Source organism: Mustela nivalis, assembly GCF_964662115.1.
Source record: "Mustela nivalis genome assembly, chromosome: 12".
Classification (NCBI taxonomy): Eukaryota; Metazoa; Chordata; class Mammalia; order Carnivora; family Mustelidae; genus Mustela; species Mustela nivalis.
In genome coordinates this window covers 6,065,528-6,085,690 of record NC_139031.1, presented here as the reverse complement: position 1 = coordinate 6,085,690, position 20,163 = coordinate 6,065,528, and the positions used below count along the sequence as shown (strand labels likewise).

The 20,163-nt window shown below is 59.7% G+C and overlaps 1 protein-coding gene across 3 annotated transcripts; it reads left to right on the top strand.

Annotated features, from left to right (window-relative positions):
- Positions 1-6,057: 6,057 nt before the first annotated feature.
- LRRC61 (leucine rich repeat containing 61) lies at positions 6,058-20,073 on the top strand. Of its 3 annotated transcripts, XM_082693520.1 has the most exons (4): positions 6,075-6,313; positions 7,894-8,057; positions 9,900-10,013; positions 10,517-15,110. In XM_082693520.1, exon 4 carries the CDS (start codon positions 10,555-10,557, stop codon positions 13,798-13,800), a length of 3,246 nt encoding a protein of 1,081 aa, XP_082549646.1. In that variant the 5' UTR covers positions 6,075-6,313; positions 7,894-8,057; positions 9,900-10,013; positions 10,517-10,554; the 3' UTR covers positions 13,801-15,110. The 3 variants fall into 3 exon arrangements, with proteins under 3 accessions (XP_082549645.1, XP_082549646.1, XP_082549647.1); XM_082693519.1 differs by lacking the exon at positions 9,900-10,013 and having other exon boundaries at positions 6,058-6,313; XM_082693521.1 differs by lacking the exons at positions 9,900-10,013; positions 10,517-15,110 and adding an exon at positions 18,578-20,073.
- Positions 20,074-20,163: the final 90 nt, after the last annotated feature.

Sequence of the window (20,163 nt, the reverse complement as noted above, 5' to 3'; positions counted from 1 at the left end):
GAGGAGCTTGCATTGATCCAAAAGGCAGTGCAAAACCACGAAAGGGTTTTAAGGCAGGGGAGTGACATGACCCTATTTGATTTCTAGGATGATCTCTGTAGGGTGTTCCATGGACAGGAGGCCTCTTAATAGGGTGCCTGTGGGAGGACGGAGGCGAGGGGCTGGTGGAAGGTCTGGTTAGAGCTGAAGGTAACCGGCCCGTGGGCTGTGGATGGCTCCGGGCTGGGGGCCCTGTGGGGAGCGATGGAGCAGGGGTCTCTGGTCCTGGCGGCTGGCCAGGCTCCGTGAGGGGCCACAGAGGAGCAGGTTTCCGAGGGGAAATGGTGGCCTATGGTTCCCTTTGTCTCCGGGCAAGTCAGGTGCGCCCCGGGCATCCACATGGAGATGTCCAGTGAGGTCCAGTCGCGTGGGAGGAGGTGCCGGTCTTCAGCATAAAATAATGTGGTCCCTGAGGCCACAGGGTGGAGTGAAGTGTGAGACAAGGCCGGGAAGGAGCCTTCAGGGACACCAGTGATAGGGGACAGGCAGGTAAAGAGACAAGAGGTCCTCGGGGAGGCAGGAGTGGACCTGGGTGCCTGTAATTGTCACCGAGTTCCCAGAAGTGATTCAAGAGGAGGGAACGTCCCAGGTATCAGAAGGGCCCCTCCCAAGAAGTCAAGGGAGTGGGGAGAAAGACAGCAGACAGTGGGACCCTTGGAAAGACATAGGGGCATAAAGGGGATGATACAAGGAGGGGACCTTCTTGGGTCGCCTTTCCTGGGTCCCTGCAGGTCAGGCCCTGGCCCTGGGGACAACTTGTGAGGCTGCGTGGCATCTCCCCCCTGCTGCTGTAACTGAAGCTAGGGACCCCTGGGACCCCTGCTGTCCCTGCAACTCCCCCTTTAGGGCCTCAGGTCTGGGATGCTGAAGATCACTGGCCCCAAGGCCCCGGGTTGGGGGTGGGGGGTGGCGACATGGGGTTGCTTTCCCCGCTCGCTTGCCCTTCCCTGGCTTCCCAGTGTTGCTGGGATGGAATGCTGCAGCTCCTCCCAGACCCTCCTGGGAGGTGCATCTGTCCCCCTGTTCAGGTGGAGTCCTGGGGAGCATCCCCTGCTCTCTAGACCACGTCTGAGCAGCTCGAGGCTGGCAGCTCCTTCCCCAACTCAGTGACTTTCCCACTGATTCCTTCCTTTCTGCCTGCACAGCTGTTGGGGGGCAGAGGAGAGCAGCCCAGACCGTGGGTGTGTGACTCCCTCCCGGGATCTGGGGCTCCCCCCACCGCTTGGTGAGGACTGCATGCCTTTCAATGCCTCCAGCCCCACACCCACGGCAGAAACTGCAAGGTGAGCAGGAATTGTCCAACATAAACACAGCCAGACATCAGTTAAAGCCGTGAAGGCAGGTTTTATTCTGCAACTGCTGACAGCAGGGAGATCCGAGCTCAGTTCCATCTGTGCTGAGGTGAGGGGCAGTTAAAGGGAGAACGGGGGAGGAGGGAGGGGGTAAAGCGGGGGCTCAGGTAGAGTCCGGAAAGTGGGAAATCACAAAGGGTTGGTCAGTGGAAGGGCCACAAGGTCAGCTGTGTCTCCCACAGCCACTGGACTGAGGCCCGATCCTTCCTGATTTCATTTTGGAGGAAAGGACATCCCTGGATTGCAGGAGATCCGTACAGCCATGCCTCGTGGGGACAGAGGAAGGATTCAGAATTGGGAGTGTTTTTTTAAGTAAATGCTCTAAGAAAGGGCAGTAGGTCAGAGATCTGTGGTCGGGTACTGGCTAGAACGGACAGTAAATTCTTCTGACAGCCCAGAGCTTTTTCAAACAAGAGCCCAGAGAGGCTCGGCTGTGCCAGGGAATCCAGCCTTGGGCTGCCTAGAGCCATGCCAGGCTGGCTGAGTCTGGGCATGGGGTCTGGACTGAAGCATGTGTGCCGAGATCCCGTCTTTCACGGTCAGTTTCAAGCACCCACCACCTGCCACCTAAACGGCACGTCGATTAGTGTCAGCCTCAGACAGAGACGCTTGGAGAACTCAGTCGAAGCATAAGAACCCTACGGATGGGCGGGGGCAGAGAGTAGGATAACCCGGCACCATACTTCGTGGCAGAGTGGGTTGGGAAGCAGCTTCAGCGCTGGGACGGGACAAGCCAGGAGAGAAGACCCAAGGTGGCCAGGGTAAGCGAAGCTGCACGCACAGAGGGTGGCCGCCAGGGGGCAGTGCTCCAGCAAGGGATCGACACCTCCAGAGACGTTCATGCCACCTCGGGCAGTGCCTCCAGAGGTTGTGGCCTTAGAACGGGGCTGTTAGTGGATGGGCAGGGACAATCCCCCAGAGGAGATCACAGCCTGGGTGAAAGGCCCTTCAAGAGTATGTGAGCGTGACCACAGCCCATGTTTACTGAGCAGTTGCTTCGTGCCAGGCACTGCTTGGGAAAACCAAAGGGCAAGGAGCTAAGGACACTTGCCAGCTTGATGCTGCTCTGATGCCAGCCTTCCAAGCCATCTCCCAGCTCAGCATCCCTGAGAGATCAGGCATATTCCAGGCTGTAGAAGGGATGCCTCTCAGCCCAGATTCAGAACAGGGAAGAGGAGGTACAGACGGAAGTGTACCTTTACCACAGGCCACAGAGTCACACCTCCTTGATGAAGACCCTCACATGATCCCCTTGGTGAGTTTTAGTTGCTTGGAATGGAATCAGGATAGTTGGTAGCAATGGGAGTGTGAGGACCAGAAGTGAAAGCCTGTGGGAGGGCTTATAAGTTCCATATCTGTGTGCTGGGAAATGACCTTTGTTTATAAACCTTGGGGTTTCCCAGAACAAAGTCATCTGGCAGCCACCAGAGTTTTGCTTCACATGTAATAGCAGAAAAGTGAGGGCAGATGGCCAAAGTCCAGCCTAACTCCGACCACGTTCTATTCATGAACCTACCATCGAATGCTAGGATCCAGCCAGGCAGCGTACAGCAGAGTCTCTGGGGATGGAGTGAGGGTCCCAGACTTGACATATGCACTCCGGGTGCTTCTTAGGCAGGCCTACACAGGTCTGGGGGCCAGAGTTTTTGAATCAGGTTGGAAGACGATCCACATAAGAGCATTATCTGATATGTTGGAAAATGCAGATTCCTGGGTCCCATCCCAAAGCCTGCTGGATTAGAATGTCACAGAGGAGACGGGATTTTGCGTTTTAAACAAGCCTCCCAAGGGTTCTTGTGCTAGCTGAAACCCTCTAGGACAGGGTTTCCTGACCTCGGCCCTCTCCATAGTTCGGGCTGGATAACTGTTTGTTGGGGCAAGGGCTACTACCCTGAGTTGAGGATGTTTAGCAGTACCCCAGACCTCTACCCACCAGATTCCAGAAGACCCCTGTTCCCAGCTTCTGGTTGACAACCATCTATGTCTCTAGCCTTTTTGAAATGGGGGCAAAGTCCTCCCCACTGCTGTATTGAGAACAAGTACTCTAGAATCTCAACCACTCAGGGAATTGAAACATTTTTTTTAAAGATTTTTATTTATGTATTTGACAGACAGAAATCTCAGGCAGAGAGGCAGGCAGGGGGCAGGAGCAGGCTCCCCAGTGAGCAGAGAGAAGGAGGTAGGGCTGGATCCCAGCACCCTGGGATCATGACCTGAGCCAAAGGTAGAGTCACCTTTGAGTCACCCAGGTGCCCCGGAATTGATACATTTTAATCAGTTTAGCAACCCAGAGCTCTTGCAGAATGGGATTGGAAAGCTTGAGTGCAGCTGGTATCCTGAGCCCTTCCCAGCAGGACCTGGAGCTCCTAACCTGGAGACCACAGCCTGGGGAGAAGGACGCACTCAAACTTTAGGGGATTCTTGGGGATCTGAGCAGACCCTAATTCCAGTGCTGTGCAGTACAGCAATAAGCTGGTGGCTCATCAGAGGCCAAGTGAGTGGGGGAGCTCTCTGTTGCACTGAGCCCAGCAAAACCTTGAGCTCACCCTGCCAGGATCTTCCCTGAAAATCATAGGTGGGATGTTTGGAACGGATGTTACCAGAAACTCACGGGAACTACCGCCTTAACTCCTTAACCTCAGAATTAAGTACTGTGACAGCAACAAGGCTCTTCCCTTCATCTGAAAAGAGGTCAGTCTTTCCGGTCAAGGTCAGCCCTGAAAAAGACGTGGGAGACCCTGAAGTGGTAAATCTCTGTACCAGGCCTTCTGTGGCTCTCACACAGCAGACACATTGGGCCTGGAAAGATAAATGCAGATGCTGTGGCCTTGACCAGGAGCAACAGCTGTGTCCTGGGTCTGTAGGATTTGATTCAGCAAGCATTCTTGTCTTTATTTTTTCTGCCCAGCCTCCCAAAAGCCCTCCACCTTGCCTGAGCGGCTCAGCTCAGCGTCAAGGTTGAGAATGCACAATCAAGACCTGGGGTGCCTGGGTTCAAATTCCCATTCCACTGGCGGTTAGCTGAGTGCAAGTTTATCTTCAGGATGTTTAGTTTTATTGCTCAGATGGTATAGTAAAAATAGGGCCTGCCTCATGAGATTGTGAATATGGGCCAAGAGAATGGATCAAAAAGTGACTGGTTCACCAGTAAGTGGGAGCCATAAATCACGTTATTTTATATACGTTAGTTCCATGCCGCTCTTTACTCTGCCAGGATCTCAGCTGCCTTTGCCTGTTTTATTCCCATCACAGACACCATGCCAATCCACTTTGTGGAAACGGAAGTGACAGCACTGTGAGCCCTCTGATATCTAAGATAGGACCCAGGAACTGAGGGCCATGAAACCTGGGGCCTGTTTCTGTTATCTTTCTGTTTCCTGTCAAATGTTCATGACGTTACATGCAGTATCATGTATGCAGTATCACGTACTGCATGAAATTACACATGCAGTATCAATGAAAACACCAAAGATCTGGGGGGAGGTTACTAGAATACAGTGCTTATTCTAAAGTTCTCAGGAGGGGCGTCTGGGTAGTTCAGTCATAACCCCAGGGTCCTGGGATCCAGACCTGCATCCGGCTCCCTGCTCAGTGGGGAGCCTGCTTCTCCCTCTCCCACTGCCCCTGCTTGTGTTTGCTCTCTGGCTGTGTCTCTCTCTGTCAAATAAATAAAACCTAAAAAAAAAAAAAAAAGTTCTCAGGAAAATATAAACATGGCAAGAAATAACCGGGAAATTACTGGGAAAAAAAAAAACAAAACCACAGTATTAAGGATACTCCCAGATATTTGAAAGTATGATATAGTCATGATTTGCAGAACCACAGAAATGAAAGCAATGCAGAGAGACATCTCTGAGGCACGGAAAGAATCAAGAAAGATTAAAAATGATTCAATAAAGTATAAAGATGAGTACTCTCGTTGCAGAGGTCCTGATTTTAGCCCAACCTGGAGGACTGGCCCAGCCTGGACTTGACTTGCTTGGGGCCAGATGAGGGGCACTGGGAGGAGGGGGCAAAAACCGAGACCACCCCGGGGAAGATGGATAGGTAGGACTGCCCAAGGCCCGATAGTGACCCTGGCCTTCGTCCTATCCGTCCGGCTCTAGAGGTGGAAAGAAGCTCAAGGGAGTCTGCGGACAAGACGTGGGCATTTTGGTCGGGGGAAGGGTCCGCCTCTGCTCAGCCCAGGGAACGCGGCCTCTGTGCCCCTTAACAATTCAGTTTGGGGAGGTGGTGGAGAGAGCCCCAGGGCACATGGGGACGCACGTCCCCTGCGCCGTGGGCGAGGCCTTCGCGACATCAGCAAGCAGCGGGAAACTGCCGCGGAGACACCCTGGTAGGGCTTCGCCTAAGGCCGGGTGAGCCTTCCAGGCTGCGGCAGGACCATTACGGTGGTTGCGGGCCCTTCCGTCTGTGCGCGCACCAGTCGCGGATCGCCCTCGGACAGAGTCCCAGGGCGCAGGGAGCCCGGGTCGGAGAGGACCTTGGCGATCGGTTAGTGGGGGAAGACTAACACCGCTAAGTCAGCGCCATTAGATTAGCACCGAGGCGTCCCAGCCCCTGCGGTAAGACCGCGCGACTTGCAGCCGTGCAGCCGGCGCGAGCCCATCGCTTCCGGCCGCGGCCGCCGCGCCTGCGCACTGGGGGCTGCCCCGCCCCCTCCCCCGGCCGGAGGAGCGTACCATCCGCAGGCGGGGGTGGGTGAGAGTCGCTCCCGGAAGTAGCCCTTGCGCGTCCCGGAACCCGAGCCCCTTCCCCCGGCTCCGCGGGGCCTTTGGCGCCTTCCCGAGGCTCCCGCGGTGGTTCTCGGGGGAAACGCGGTGGCCGGCCGAGCGGCGGCGGGTCACTGCCGGCCGTGGTGGGGCGGTCGGCTGCGGCGGGAGCCGCACCTTGCTTCGCGTGCCTGGTCTCAGGGGGCCTAGGTAAGCCGGGGAGGGCGCGTTTCGGTGCCACTTCACGGACCGGGGCGCCGAGGCTCGGGGGACCGGGGCGCCCAGGCCTGCCCTGCCCCGCCCCGCGCCTGGAACGGCCCGGCTGTGTCTCTCCCAGGCCAGCCGCCTGCCAGTGCCCAGTGCCCTGCGCCTAAAACACGCCCGGCGAGGCAGCCCGTACTGGCCAGTGGTTCGTGTCCAGCACGCGCTGTGCCCAGGACAGCCGCGGAACACTCGGTTACGTGTTCGGGCTCCCCTAACAAGCCTGGGAGGTGGGTGCTCTTGTCCCTGTGGTGTGGCTGGAAACGCCGAGGCGCGCTGGTGCCGGCTCCGAGCGGTTGGGTGGCAGCCAGGATGTCAGCCCACGCACACCGGCCGCCGACCGCGTGCTCTCGCTCCGTTATGAAGCAGCCTCACGGAAAAGAGCGAAGGGCTCTCCTGGCGTATGCTTTAAGACGGGCCTCATGTTATGTCACTTTTGCATAATGTGAAGTCCAGTGATGCACCCTTACTACTAAAGACAGGTCACATAGGGTTTGCATGTGAGTCAGACCCCAAAAATACATAGTGGTTTTCTCTACTCTTTTCCTTCCACATGTGCCTGGCCTCCCATTCTTCTCACCACCTTTCCTCTCGGCACAGTTGAGCGGGTGAGGGCGTGAGAAGCCGGGACTGGAGGGCCCAGCAAGCCCTTTGCAATGTGGGGTCTGGGATGGGTGGACAGTGGAGGAGCTGAGACACGAGGGGGCCTGCCGGTTCGGGTGGGTGGTGGGATGCGCTGGGTGGGCAGAGCTCCCCTCAAGGCTCTGGGGGGAGGCAGGCACCAGAGCAATAGAGAAGTGACTCCTTTCCATGTGGGCGTGCACCTGGGAAGAGGGATGCTAAGAGTGCTAGTCCGTGCAGCCAGCACACTTGGAAGTGCTGTGGCACCTCCGCTCTCGGGCTCAGCCAGCACGTTGCTGCCTCCGGACATGGATGGCTTCCCCTTGGAAATCTGTAGGCTCCAGAGCAGGGACTGCCGCACCTCTCCCCCAGCCCACACTCGAGGGCTTTCCTGGTGCTACAGCCTGCCCGCCTTCTTTGCTCTCCGAAAAACTTGATTCTTTCTTGTCTCCAAAGATAAACCCGTTCACCGCCCGTGCCCTACATCCCTGACCTTTATCTGGCACATGTACTTGCAAAGGCTTGTTCCAGAAGAACCTCACGTTGGTATATTCAAAAGTAAATTGCGTTAGTAAATGGGATCACGAGAGAGTCCCTCTCTGTCCCCTGGTTCTCCTTCACCTCGGAACTCACGCATAGTCTGCCTCCGGACCAGCTCTCCAGACTGTCCCTGCTGCCCGCCATCCTGCTGCTGTCACCTGCTCCCGTCCTCCCTCCCTGCCTCCCAGGACCCCGCGGCAGCACTCCCGTGGCTGCCTGCTGGGTACCCCGGGGTGGGGGGTGTCTCCGTCTTGTAGTTGTCCTCGGATGTGCATTTGTCTTCTATGGTGAGAAATTTCACCAGGAACTTCTTACTGATAAACTACTGGGGTTTGGGAATGATTTTCTTATCAAATTTTACATCTTAGGTTCACGTGGAGGCTCCCCACGGCACCTGCCTCATAGTCCTCATCCTGTGCGCCTCCGTGGAAGGGAGAGGGGCAGTAGGACTGTTGCTGCCGGTGACTGCACGAGACCCCACCTCTACCCAGGGGGTCCATCCGGAGTTGGGGCTCCTGGAACGTCACCTTGGGTAAGTGGTCCCTCACAAGACAGAATCTGAAGTCCAGTGTCGTAGATTCGGTTTATCTGTAGGTCAGCCCGAGGCCCGGCCTCCGTGGCACCACACACCGCTTGCCTTGCTCTGGCGCCATGGGCCCACTTCAAGTTGTCATCTTGTCCTGAGCGCCAGTGGGGCGCTTCCTCTCCTGTACTTGTGTCTCTAGGGCACAGTGCTGGCTGTGGGTGGGCCTCCGATGAATTCTTGTTCAACAGTCAAATGAATCAGGAGTATTTGCAGAAAACAGGTGTGCTGATGGGACAAGGCTAATTGGAGAACAGAACGGGATTGGCATGGCCCCAGCTGCAGCCCCAACACACAGGTTTGTCCCTTTCCTTGGCCGTCGACAGTGAGGCGGGTCTGGCGCTGGCCCGGTTTCCCCAGCCTGCTCTGCGTTCTCCGTCGGGATGCTGCTTACATAGTGTTTCTGGAGGCCTGCGGCCAGCTCTGCTCTTCCACTCTGCCACAGACCATCACACTCCCCCTCTGGCTTTCTAATTCTTTTGTCCTAAAATTAGAGCAGAGGTCAGCCCACTCCAGTTCTGACATCTCAGGGCATGTGTGGGGCTGGGATGGTGTCTGCCGCTTCAGTAGAGATCTTGTCCGGCCCCTCCACAGTGCCCCATGGCGGTCAGACGTCTGGTGTGGCGCCTGAGTTCCTGGGCACTGGGCCCAAGGTAATGCCTCTGGTCCTTCGGAGACGGGAGCTCAGCGTGAGCCTCACGTTGCCCACCCTTCTCCACGGGCAGAATCTTCCTGGCGCTGCTTCAGTGGGCTTGTCGCCTACGAAGGCAGGCCTGCCCTCCCTGGTGATTCTTCTCAATGTTTAATATCACTCAGTGCCAGAACGTACTGGTTCTAAATTTTCTGGTTGAGTCTGTATGTCATTCTGGTGTGAAGAGACAAGACCCACTTGCTTTCCGACGTGAGTGGTGGGGCTGTTAGGTTACCTTCCGTGGAGTCTCCCTTTGTCCAGAGAAAGGCATTCTAGCACTAGGCCTTTCCTTTCCGTTCCTTCCCTTTCCACGGACTTCTCTCCTGACTTCTTCGTGTCCCTTTCCTGTCGGGCCAGAACCTGCATGTGACCTAATCTCGAGGAGAAGGAGCAAGGGAAAGGAGTTGAGGATTATGCCTCGGCTTGGGGTGGGAGCATCTGGGCGAACAGCTGTCCCGTTGACACGACTGTGGTGACCGCAGGAAGAGCAGGTGGGAGAGGGGAAGCTGAAGAGAAGGCTCTGAGTCAGACACAGGCTCATGTCAGGGTGCGAACGTGGCCCCAGTCTGGGAGGGTGTGCAGGATGAGAAATGGGGCAGGGAGCCCGGGCAACAGCAGGAAGGAGCAGGCGGGAGAAAGAGGGACCAGCCCAGAGCCTGCAAAGAATTTGCAGGTGAGAGGAAAACCAAGGACATGAGGTGTCCCAGGGCCACAGAGAGATGGGGTTCCAAACGGAAGACATGGCCCAGCACCCTAGTGCGGGCAGGGGAGTCCATTGGAGGAGACTGGTGGCCTTGTCAGGGCAGCGTCAGGGAGCGGCGAAGGCCAGAGCCAGAAGAGCAGGCCTTCGAGGGTCATGGGAGGTGAGGAAGTGTGAGCAGCCCTGCAGGAGCCTCTCTGGGATGGGAAGAGGGGCGTGACAGGACCCTGGGGACGTGAATCGCTGGCATTAGGGGCTGTCCTGTTCTGTGCTCCTGTCCCGTGTTTCCTGGTGCAGACTTCTAGAAAAAGAATTTCAAAAGATCTAGCGAGGCCACTGGCTGCGTCACTGCCTAGTATCTAGCATCATGACCTGTTTCTGCTGCCCTGCTGGGTGACAGGTACAGCCCAGGGGCATGGGACTCAAGAGACCTAAGCTCTACTCCCTCGGCCTGAGCTTACGGCATCCGGCACCTGCTCCTCTTCCAGGGAAACCTGCCCCACATCTTGGCAAGGTCAGTCCCCTCCTTGGGGTCTCACAGCCGCAAGTGGGCTTCTTCACACTGCTTGGCAGCTCGAGCTTTCCATGATGTGAGCTCGGCTCTTCATGTCTGTCTTGCCAGACAGCCTGGAGGCCACGCGCACACAGGGGCTTTGCTTGTCTTCTGGTGTATCCGCAACAAAAGAAACCAGCCGAGTGTGCCAGGTTCTCCGTAAACATGGAAAGGAAAGAGAGAAACCTCAGTTAGCGTGGCCCACATAGACGTTGAGCCCGCTGAGGTCCAGAGAGCTGTGGGGATTTCTGTCCGAGCTGCTCTGCCTGGTCTGCAGGAGCGAATGCCAGCCTTCACCAAGGGTGTTAGGGCTTGAGAGTTTTGTCCGCGGACTGGTTTCCCGGATCTCCCTACGCCTGCATCCTCTGCTCGCCCGTCTCCCCCCCAGCCTCGCCCTCCCCCTCATGGTCCCCAACGCCAAGCAGGGCAGCTGAGAGCCATTGTGTCTTCATCTTGCTTTGCAGCCTGGGCCCATCTCCTCATTTCCCGCAAGTTCCCAAGCATGTTGCCAGTAGAAAAACCCAGGAAGCCCCACAAGAGACGTACACGTTCAGGCTCAGCGGGCCAGGAGCCGCCTCTCTGTGCCGACTCCTCCGTGACTGGACCCAGGAGCCCGGCGGCTCCCCCGACTTCTCCTGACTCCGAGTTTCACACCAGAGTTACCAGTACCGCTCACGGACTTGGCTGGGGTGCTGTGGGGCGCCTGCTGGAGACGGAGGTTAAGCTAGAGTTTGTAGATACAGAAGAGAGGGCTGTCAGTGGCCATAGGAGAACTGGGTCCTCTGTCTCCCCGAAAGAAAGCGGACAGGATCGGCCTCCACAGAGGAAGAGACCTCATCCTCTCCCCGCTTCCTCGTCGGTCCCGTCACGTGACCAGGTGTTCCTGGGAGAGCAGGAAGAAGGCACCCCAGGCCTCCATGTCTACCACGAGAAGAGAAAATCCTGCTCCCGGGGGAGCCCCGACCTTCACACCGCGGCCTTCCGCGCGAAGTGCCTGGCCAGCCCTGAGTGGAATAAGCCAAAGGGAGACTCTGGCCTCTCTAACCTCAAATGTGTGCTTGGGCAGGAGCCCCCTGGGCAGCCTGAGAAGAAGGCGTCCAAACCGAAGGTGCGCGGACAGAGAGAGGACGGGGAGCCCACACTGAAGAAGTCGAGAGACCCAGTGCTCAGCCTGGGCCAGTCCCCCGCGGCCGCAGCGCCGGTCCAGGCGGCCGGTCTGGACAGGTCCGAGGTGGGCCGGCCCCGTGAGAGCGAGAAGGTGAAGCAGGCTGACGTCCTCATAGCCCATCTGGCCAGGGAGGTGCGCCGCCTCAGGAGGTGGAAGAAGAGGCATTTGCTCGCTGCTGTCGGGGAACCATCGTCCCTGGAGAGCCTCCAGAAGCCGCCGTGCCTGAAGAAGCTGGTCAGAATTCTGAAGGCAGAGACCAAGGGCTGGGATTTCCCCAGGCATTCCCCCGGCCGCCTGGACACGGCGGGGCAGAAGCCAGTGTCCGACATCAGACGGTTGTTTACTGCGGACTGCAAGAATGTCTGCCACGTCACGTGCCCTCGCTGTCATGCTAGCGTCCCGCAGGGCAGACGGAAGGGCCATTTCCAAACCTCAGGCCTGCTCCGTCACTTGGTGGGTAAGCACGGGCTGGAGAGAGCGAGGCGGCCAGCCGCCCCCAGCCCAGGGGAGAAAGGGGAAGGGACCGAGGAGAAAAAGCGCAAGGGCCTGCCCGCCAGTGCCAAAGGGCTCCCGTCAGCAGGACACGGCCCCGGTGCCTCCACTTCAGGAGACAGTGGCCAGCAGCTGGCCCCGGGCAGGCCTGAGCCACTGTTCCTGGCTCCACCCCTCTTGCCTGCTTCCACCAAAGATGAACCTGCTGCTCTCCCGCTAGTGGTCGTGGAGGGCCAGGGAGGCCCCTGCACCCCCAGCCTGCCCCGAGCCCAGGCCTGGAACCATAGCATTGCAGAGCTGCTCTGTAGCCTGGCCTTGCCGCTCTCCTTTGTTTCGGCCCCACCTTTCAGAAGATTTATGGCCCAGGTGGACCCTTGCTACCACGTGCCGCCTCCAGCCTTCTTCTCCGATACGGCGCTGCCTCTGCTGCACGCGGCCGTGGGCGAGCAGGTGTGTCGGGAGATGCGGCTGGCCGAGGGCGGCTGCGTCCACCTCACCGTGTCCACGGCAGCCCGGGACTCTGCTGTGGACTACGTGGCCGTCACTGCCCACTGGGGGGCAATACGTCCGGGCAGTCGGCAGGGGGCGTCGGAGAGCCCCAGGAAGCAAGCTGTGCTCTGGGTTCGAGGCCTGTCCCAGGAGAGCACCGCGGAGGAGAGGCAGCGGGAGCTGTGGGAGCAGGTCAGCCTGTGGCTCAGCCGCACCTCCCTGCAGCTGGGCTTCCTGGTATCAGGCAGCTGCCTCAGCCTGGAGCAGGCCGTGAGGACGGAGGGCTACACCCACCTCCCCTGCTTTGCCCACTGCCTCGACTCCCTGGTGACAAACTTCCTGTGTCACCATCAAAGCATCCAGATCATCCTGGGGACGGTCAGGGCCATCTGCAGTCACTTCCAAGGCTCCGCCAGGGCCCGGCAGCTGCTCACACAGCTGCAGCGGCGGTGCGGCCTCCCGGCCCAGCAGCCCTTTTGGGAGCTCTCAGACCACTGGGTGTCTGCCTTCCGCCTGATGGAGTGGCTGGTGGGGCAGCAGCGGCCGCTGCGGGAGTACGAGGAGGAGCACCAGCTGGGCAAGGCCGGCTCGGCCCTGTCGGCCGTGTTCTGGAGCCTGACGGACAGTCTCGTCACGCTTCTACGGCCCTTCCAGGTGGCAGTCCGGGAGGCGAGCGCGGCTCCGGCTTCTCTGAGCCAGGTGCTGCCGCAGCTCCGCTTCCTGCACATCTTCATGGAGCAGGTGCCCCAGCACTTCGAGGAGCAGGGCGGCGTGGAAGTGGGGGCCGCCGTGCGGCTGGCCAAGGGCCTGGCCCTGCAGCTTACCACAGACCAGCAGCTCAACGAGCTCTTCCACCGCAAGGAGTTCGTGCTGGCAACCCTGCTCGACCCCCGCTTCAAGGGCCGGATCGAGGCCATCCTGCCCACAGGGGCCGACATTGACCACTGGAAGCAAGTTCTCGTGTACAAGGTGAAGGAGATTATGGTGTCTGAACAGCCCTTGCCTCCCTCGACCTCCCCGCACGGCCCCCAGACCACGCATGCAGGCACTACCCTGAGCGGTGGGGGAGCCAGAAGCCTTGGGGCCGAGGAGAGGGGCCAGAAAGAGCCCGTGCGGAGAAGCAGCTCTGGGTCTCTGCTGCTGGGCCAGAGGGAGAGGAGCTTGCTGGAACAGCTGGAGAGTGTGGGGCTGCTGGCGTCCGAGAGAAGCGGTGCCTCCCTTGCCACCGAGAGCCACCTGGCCAGCATCATCGTCAAGAAGTACCTGCGTGAGAATGAGACGATCGGCGCCCAGGAGGACCCGCTGATCTACTGGGAGAAGAGGCAGGAGGTCTGGCCGGCCCTGGCAAGACTGGCGACTGTCTATCTGTCCTGTCCCCCAACAGGGGCCTTCTCTGGAAGTGTCTGTGCCTCCCTGGGCAGCCCTGCTCTGGTGCAGCACAGCACCCCCCTCCCAGTGGGGACCATTGAGCGTCTCCTCTTCCTGAAGACCAACCTGGAGAATTTCCCCAACTACACCGCCCCTCCCCTCCTCTTCCCCCAGGAAGACCTGGCCGAGGGGGACGAGGCCAGCGAGGCCGACCTCTGCCTGATTGTCTGAAAGTCCGCCTGCAGGAGAGCTCTGCCCGGGCTCGGGGGGGAGAGCAGACCCAGCACTCCAGGCTGTTCGACGGGGGTGTCTGGAAGGAGTGGGGACACTCTGTCATTTCCTGACAGGTTGCCTTTTGCCTCCAGGGAGATGTTTTCCGTCCAGCCGTCGCTTAATTTGTTTCCAGCAGTTTGGGCGTAGAAGAGGTCACATCTGTCAGGAGGTAACTGTAAATCGTCCTGTGCTCTAAGCCTCAGTGCGGTTTGCCATGTGTGTGCACAGTGAGGGCCCGTGCAGCTTGTCTCTGTACGTCACATGCCCTTAAGGGCTCTGCCTTCTCAAACAGCGACCAGGGACGAGAAGAGGCCTGGGTGCTGGCAGGTGGGAAATCTCAGCCAGCGAGGCCAAGTAAGCTAGGCAGCCTTTTCCGCAGTTGGCTTTTGCTGTAGAAGAAAGAAGCGTGTGCTAGAGCCGCCGTGTTAAGAGGGAAGCTTATGCACACACGCACACACCCGTCTTCTTGGGGTCGGTACTTCCTTGTGGATCCCAGAGTGGCCAGAGCACCCCTGCCGATGGGACTGTCCAGCCAGGAGAGCTGATGGAACCGTGGTTGGTTTCCAGACTGCTGGAGGCCCTGGGGTTTCTTCCTTTCTACAGTGAAAGCGGTCTCGGGAAGAGCTCCTTGGCTGTCCAGGCTCTTCTGTAGCTTCGTTTATGCCCCCCCCGCCCCCTGCAGCACCCACACCTCCCTGTCTCCCCGGTCACTTGCCAAGTGCAAACCCTTCGCCTGGAAGCAAGGAGAGATGCATATGAGACCCACCAGAGCCAGACAGCCCAGAGGACCTGCAGGGCAGGGTCGGAGCTGGTGGGGTCAGGTGAGGAGAGACGGAAAGGGAGAGGCCGGAGGATCAGGGCAGGCCTGTCACCGTGATGCGAGCCAGGCTCTCCTTAGGTGCTCGGGCGCCGGAAGGGTGGCAGAGGGAAGATCGGTAGGCAGAGGTGGGGCAAGGCCCTTGCAGCCCAACTTGCTCTTGGGCCCTGGCTGTGGGGACCAGCCCGGGACGCCTGTCCCCTCGCCTCCCTTGGAAGGGTCGACAGTCCTGCGTCTCTATGAGTCATTCACAATAGGACATTCGGAAGTCACCGAGGATGTAAGGAAGCGAGCAGGAAAAATTAACCAGGATCCTTTCACTCAGACAGGCTTGCTAAGAACCGCACATACTTCTTCTTTTAATCTTGGGAGCGTATCCTCTGTCCTGTTGACTATATTGTAATTTCGTAATTACTGTATTTTGTTTCTTAAATAAAGCTTTGTAAGATCATGTTTAGTGGTCGGAGTAGCGTGATTTAAAGTCTGGCCTCTGCCCTCACCCCCCAGAGCTGTTCCAGACCCCCCTGGGCAGGAGGTGAGGCTCGTCTTGTGGGGGGAGGCTATGGCTGCACCTCTTTGCATCCCCAACTCTGTCAAGTGCAGCTGGTGGTGAGATCAGAGTGGGGCCTTGGGCTCTCCCTGTGGCTCTGAGACACGCGGCGTCCCAGCTCTCTCTCTAATTCTGACTCGGTAGCCGGGGTGGGGGGCAGGAATGTGAGGGGCCCTAAAGTCACCGGCGGTGGGGGAGCAGGCATGTTGCTCCTGGTCCCCTGAGCTCTTCCTGCTGTGGAGTCCCTGCGCCGGCTTTGCAGTGTTGGCCGGTGAGGAGGGCGAGGCGGCAGGCTTGGCAGCACGTGGGAGTCGGGGGAGTGGAAGAGGGTGCCGGAGAAGCTGGCTGGGCCCAAGCAGTAGCTCTTGGGGTGGGGGTGGGGGGATGCAGTTTTGCCCCCAGGGGACATTCGTCAATGTTTGGAGACATTTGAGTGTCATGGCTTGTTGGTGGCCTTGCTACTGTCCTCTTGTGGGTGGCAGACGGGTGCTGCCGAGCATTCTAGAAGGCACAGGATAACCCGTGCAACCAAGACAAACCTGCCTTTGAGCGGCCAAGGAGATGGGGGCCCTGGTCTGCACTGTGCGTGGGGGAGGTGCGCGGCCAGAGGAAGGCTCTCGAGGGTCTCCGCAACAGCCGGTGACAGAGCACTCGAGGCTGCTCCACGTCGGCCAGCTCTCCCCGAGACACAGCCCTGGCCGGCCCCAGCCAGCTCGTGGACGTCCTTTTCCGGCCCACTCCCTAGGGAGGTAAAGTGAGACTCAGCGAAGGCAGCCCTGAACAAGGGAAGACGCGTCCCAAGGAAAGCCGAGCGTCCGCTGTGCCTTCGTCACAGTCTCGTCTATGTGACCGAGCCCTGCTGGCAGACACACGTGGGACCAGGAGCTTCTGTGCACTCCTTTCCAGGGTGGGACCAGGACAGGAGGACTCCGGTTCTCTCGAGAGGAGCACGAAAGAAGCCGAGTTTGGAGGAGCCGTCCACCCGGCGGGGCCTGCCCTGTGCTGCCGGCTCGGGTGGGAGCTGGGTGTGCGCGGTGGGGTGGGCGCTTGGTCGCGCCCGCACCGGCCTGCTTGAGGTGTGCAGATGGCGGGTAAGGTGGGAGCGGGGCGGAGCGGAGGTCCATTGGCTGGCGGATCTGTGTTTCACCTCAGTGACTGCAGTGCTGTCCCCGGCGAGCGCTCGGACGGGAGGTTGCACCCGTCCAGGTGGGGATGTGGGGTGGGGAAGACCGGATCCCCAGCAAATGTGCTCTTGGCTCGTCTGTTTCCTCTGCTGCAAAAAGTGTTCTTCCCAGTTGTAATGTGGGGAGCACGCACAGTTCCCCCCACCACGGCCCACCCTTCTGGTCCCCTTGCCCTTTCCCGCACGTGGCCACCTCCGCCCAAACCGTCCCTGAGGTCCCTGAGCCGGTTCCTCTGGGCAGCTCTCCGTGACCATCGTGCGCAGGCTGTGGGCTTGCCACGGCCCGGCGCTGCTCCACCCAGCGATCTTGTCCCGCTCCAGTGGGCATTTTCACACTGTCCCTCGCTGTGTCCTCGCCTGCCTCCCTCTGGCTGCTTGTCGGCGCCCCCCTTTCAGCCTCATAAAGTTTGGTGTCCTCTCCATGCTGGCTCATGGCTGCTCCTTTTCACGGGATGCCAGGGTCTTCTGACCACTTTCGCCCCCAAAATAGCGTGTGGCTGGGGAGGCTCTGCATCGCCCTGGAGAGAGGCGTGCAAACACTTAAAGAGATCTGTGTTCCCCGAAGAGGCTGGCCCAGTGCGTCACCCACTCCCACTGGGCACCTCTGCAGGTGACGCTGAATCCCTTCAGCCAAGAGCACCAGACGCCTCCTCGGCCCGATGCCCACGGTCACCTCAGCTGGATGTTGTCTTGCTCCCCTGCCTGACCTGTGTGTCCCACACGCATCCAGTAACGTGACTGGGTCCCTGGACTCCAGACAGCGCCCCTCTGCAGCTCTCACTACCTTCGGTGCGGTCCGTGTGTCTCTGCATTTACAGTTCCAGTGCCCAGTGCCCGCCTTGCGCCCCCTCCCCCCAGCCGCTGCTTGCTACTTCCAAGCCGCAGCAGATCCCGTTTAAACACAGTGACCCAGACTTCTTAGTGGATGTCTCACATTGCTTTGGGGAAGAAATGAAGGGCTGTTGCACACTAGAGGGGAGCTAGGTTAGGACATGGGGACCCCCTTCTCAGAGATGAGGGAGGGGGCCGAGGGAGGGGGAGGAAATCTGGGCGTGGATTCCTTGGACAAGGAAGTAAAAAGTGGTGTGGATTACATACATGCAGGCTTGGGACTCTCTGATACCCTGGAGCCCAGGTTTTATAAACAGCAGGAGTGGACAGCCCCATGGTTCTTTGCGTCACCCTGCCTGGCCCAAGCCTGGCCAGAGTCGGCAGGGCTGGGAGGCTGCCACTTGGCGCAGAGGTGCCTTCTTGTTTTCCTCTCTGCTGAAACCTTGACCCTTCTGTGGGCGGCGTTGCTGCTGTCTTTCCCCCAGGCCTCCGGCCTCGCGCTAGCACCTGGCTTCATGCCGCCCCACGGCCACTGGTGCCTGGAAGGGCCCTCCCTCCCCTGCCTTTCTGGAACCTAGGTGCTAGCCAGGTCCTTCCCTCCAGCACGCACGGCTTCTTTGCCTGGCCTTGGGCCCTGCTTGCCTTCTCTGGTAACCCGAGCTGTGCTGCCTGGCACACAGGGACTGTCGCCCTTCTGTTGGCGCCAGAGCAAAGAGCTGCTGTGGCAGGAGCTGGGGTCGAGGGTGGGCAGCGGCGGCCTCGGGACTGCCCGTGCTGCCCCCTCCGCTGGGGGCCTTTGCTGGCCCTTCCCTCCCTCCTTGACCTCAGTCTCCCCACCTTGCGCAGAGAGCTGAGCCTCCAGGTCCCCCGACCTCAAGCAGAGGTTACAAGTTGGCCCACACAATCTGGATACCATTTTGAATTCATCGCTCATGTTAAAAAAACATTGAGTGGAGAACATGTTTGAGAGAACAAGTGAGGCCCAGTGTGCTGTCTTTTGCATCTGCATGTGGAAGGAAACAGAAGAGGTTGTTGATGGTGGTGACCTGTTAGCTCTTCAGGAATTCATTGAAATGGTTAAAAAGAAATACCTTATAATTGATAAGGAGAGATCGTGAGCAGGTACTGAAAAAGGAAAAGGAAGAGATTTTGCCTCCGGTCCGGATACAGAAAACGGGAAGAATTAGTCCGTGGCCCGCGCCCGGAATGCCATCCAGTGTGGCCTTTCGTCGTTGGATCCTGTCTGGGGCCCCTTCTACCCCGGAGGGCTCTGTGTCCTCAGGCAGGCCTGGCCTGCGTCTGCGGGCTCCGGAGGGGCTCAGGGGAGGCTTATGGTGTGATTGTCTCCCCATAGGACCCCGCTGGCCCTCGAGCAGGGCTGTCGGAAGCGGGCCTCCGGCGCTGGCCCAGGCAGAGTGGATGGTGCCTTTTGCAGGGCGAGCCGTCAGCCAACCCCCGTGGCATCCGCGTCCCCGTGTCAGAGCCGTCGGAGCCCAGGCCTCCCCCCGACTGACTTCATCCGATGGAGTCGCAGGGCGAGAAGCCGGCAGAGGCCGACGGGGTGCGCGTCACACCCCAGCTGCTCAAGTCTCGCTCGGGTGAGTTCGCGCTGGAGTCCATCCTGCTGCTGAAGCTTCGGGGCCTGGGGCTGGTGGACCTGGGCTGCCTGGGGGAGTGCCTGGGGCTCGAGTGGCTGGACCTGTCGGGCAACGCGCTCACGCAGCTGGGCCCGCTGGCCTCCTTGCGCCAGCTGCTGGTGCTCAACGTGGCCAACAACCGGCTGACGGCGCTCGAGCCGCTGGCCGCCTGCGAGAACCTGCAGAGCCTTAATGCCGCGGGCAACCTGCTGGCCACCCCCGGCCAGCTGCAGTGTCTGGCTGGCCTGCGGGGCCTTGAGTACCTGCGGCTGCGGGACCCCCTGGCCCGGCTCAGCAACCCGCTGTGCAGCAGCCCCTCGTACTGGGCGGCCGTCCGAGAGCTGCTCCCCGGCCTCAAGGTCATCGACGGAGAGCGCGTGACAGGCCGGGGCAGCGAGTTCTACCAGCTATGCCGGGACCTGGATAGCTCCCTGCGCCCCAGCCCCAGCCCCGGTCCCGGGGCCACCGAGGCCCGGCCCTGGGTGGAGCCAGGCTACTGGGAGTCTTGGCCCCCCCGGAGCAGCTCCATCCTGGAGGAGGCCTGCCGCCAGTTCCAGCACACCCTGCAGGAGTGCCACGACCTGGACCGCCAGGCCCGCGACAGCCTGGCCCAGGCCGAACGGGCACTCAGCCCTGCCGGCACTACCTCGTCCTTCGTGTTTTGAGTGTGTCTGCGGTCTGTGGCAGCTGGGCTCACTGTGGCCTGGCTGCCCGCCTCTGCCCCCCTGCAGTGCCGGCTCTCTGTTTCCCCGTGTTCCTAAGAGCAGCCCCCCGCTTCTCCTTCGGGAAGATTCCACAACCTTCCTGCACATAGTTCAAGGGCGCACCTCCCCCGTGGCCTCTTGCAGGGGTAGGGGCCCTGTTCCAGGGGCACGCCCGGCATGAGGCCGTCCCGCCACCTCCACCGTGAGCCTTGGGAGGAGGCCTCTGGAGGAGATGGTCTACAGCCGCAGCCACCCCTGGCCGGAGGCTCAGTGGGAGAGAATTGCTTCCTCCTAAAGCTAGACGTGAGAAAGGCAGGGAGGGGGTGCACGCTGGCCCAGCTGGTCCTGGGAGAGGAGGTGGCAGAGCCCCAAAGGCGGCCTTCGCTCACCTTCTGACATTGCCTGTCCCGGTGACCCCCTGCTGTAGTGGCTCATCCTGTGTCACTGTGGAGCCCTCACTGCCTGTTCTCACCCACGCGGATCCCTATTAAATCTCTCTATTCTGATAAGCACCATTGCCTGTCATTTTCTGTGGGTGAGCTTTGCTTTCCTGAGCACGAGCACCCGAAGGCAAGACGAGGTCTCTGTGGCCCCTGGTC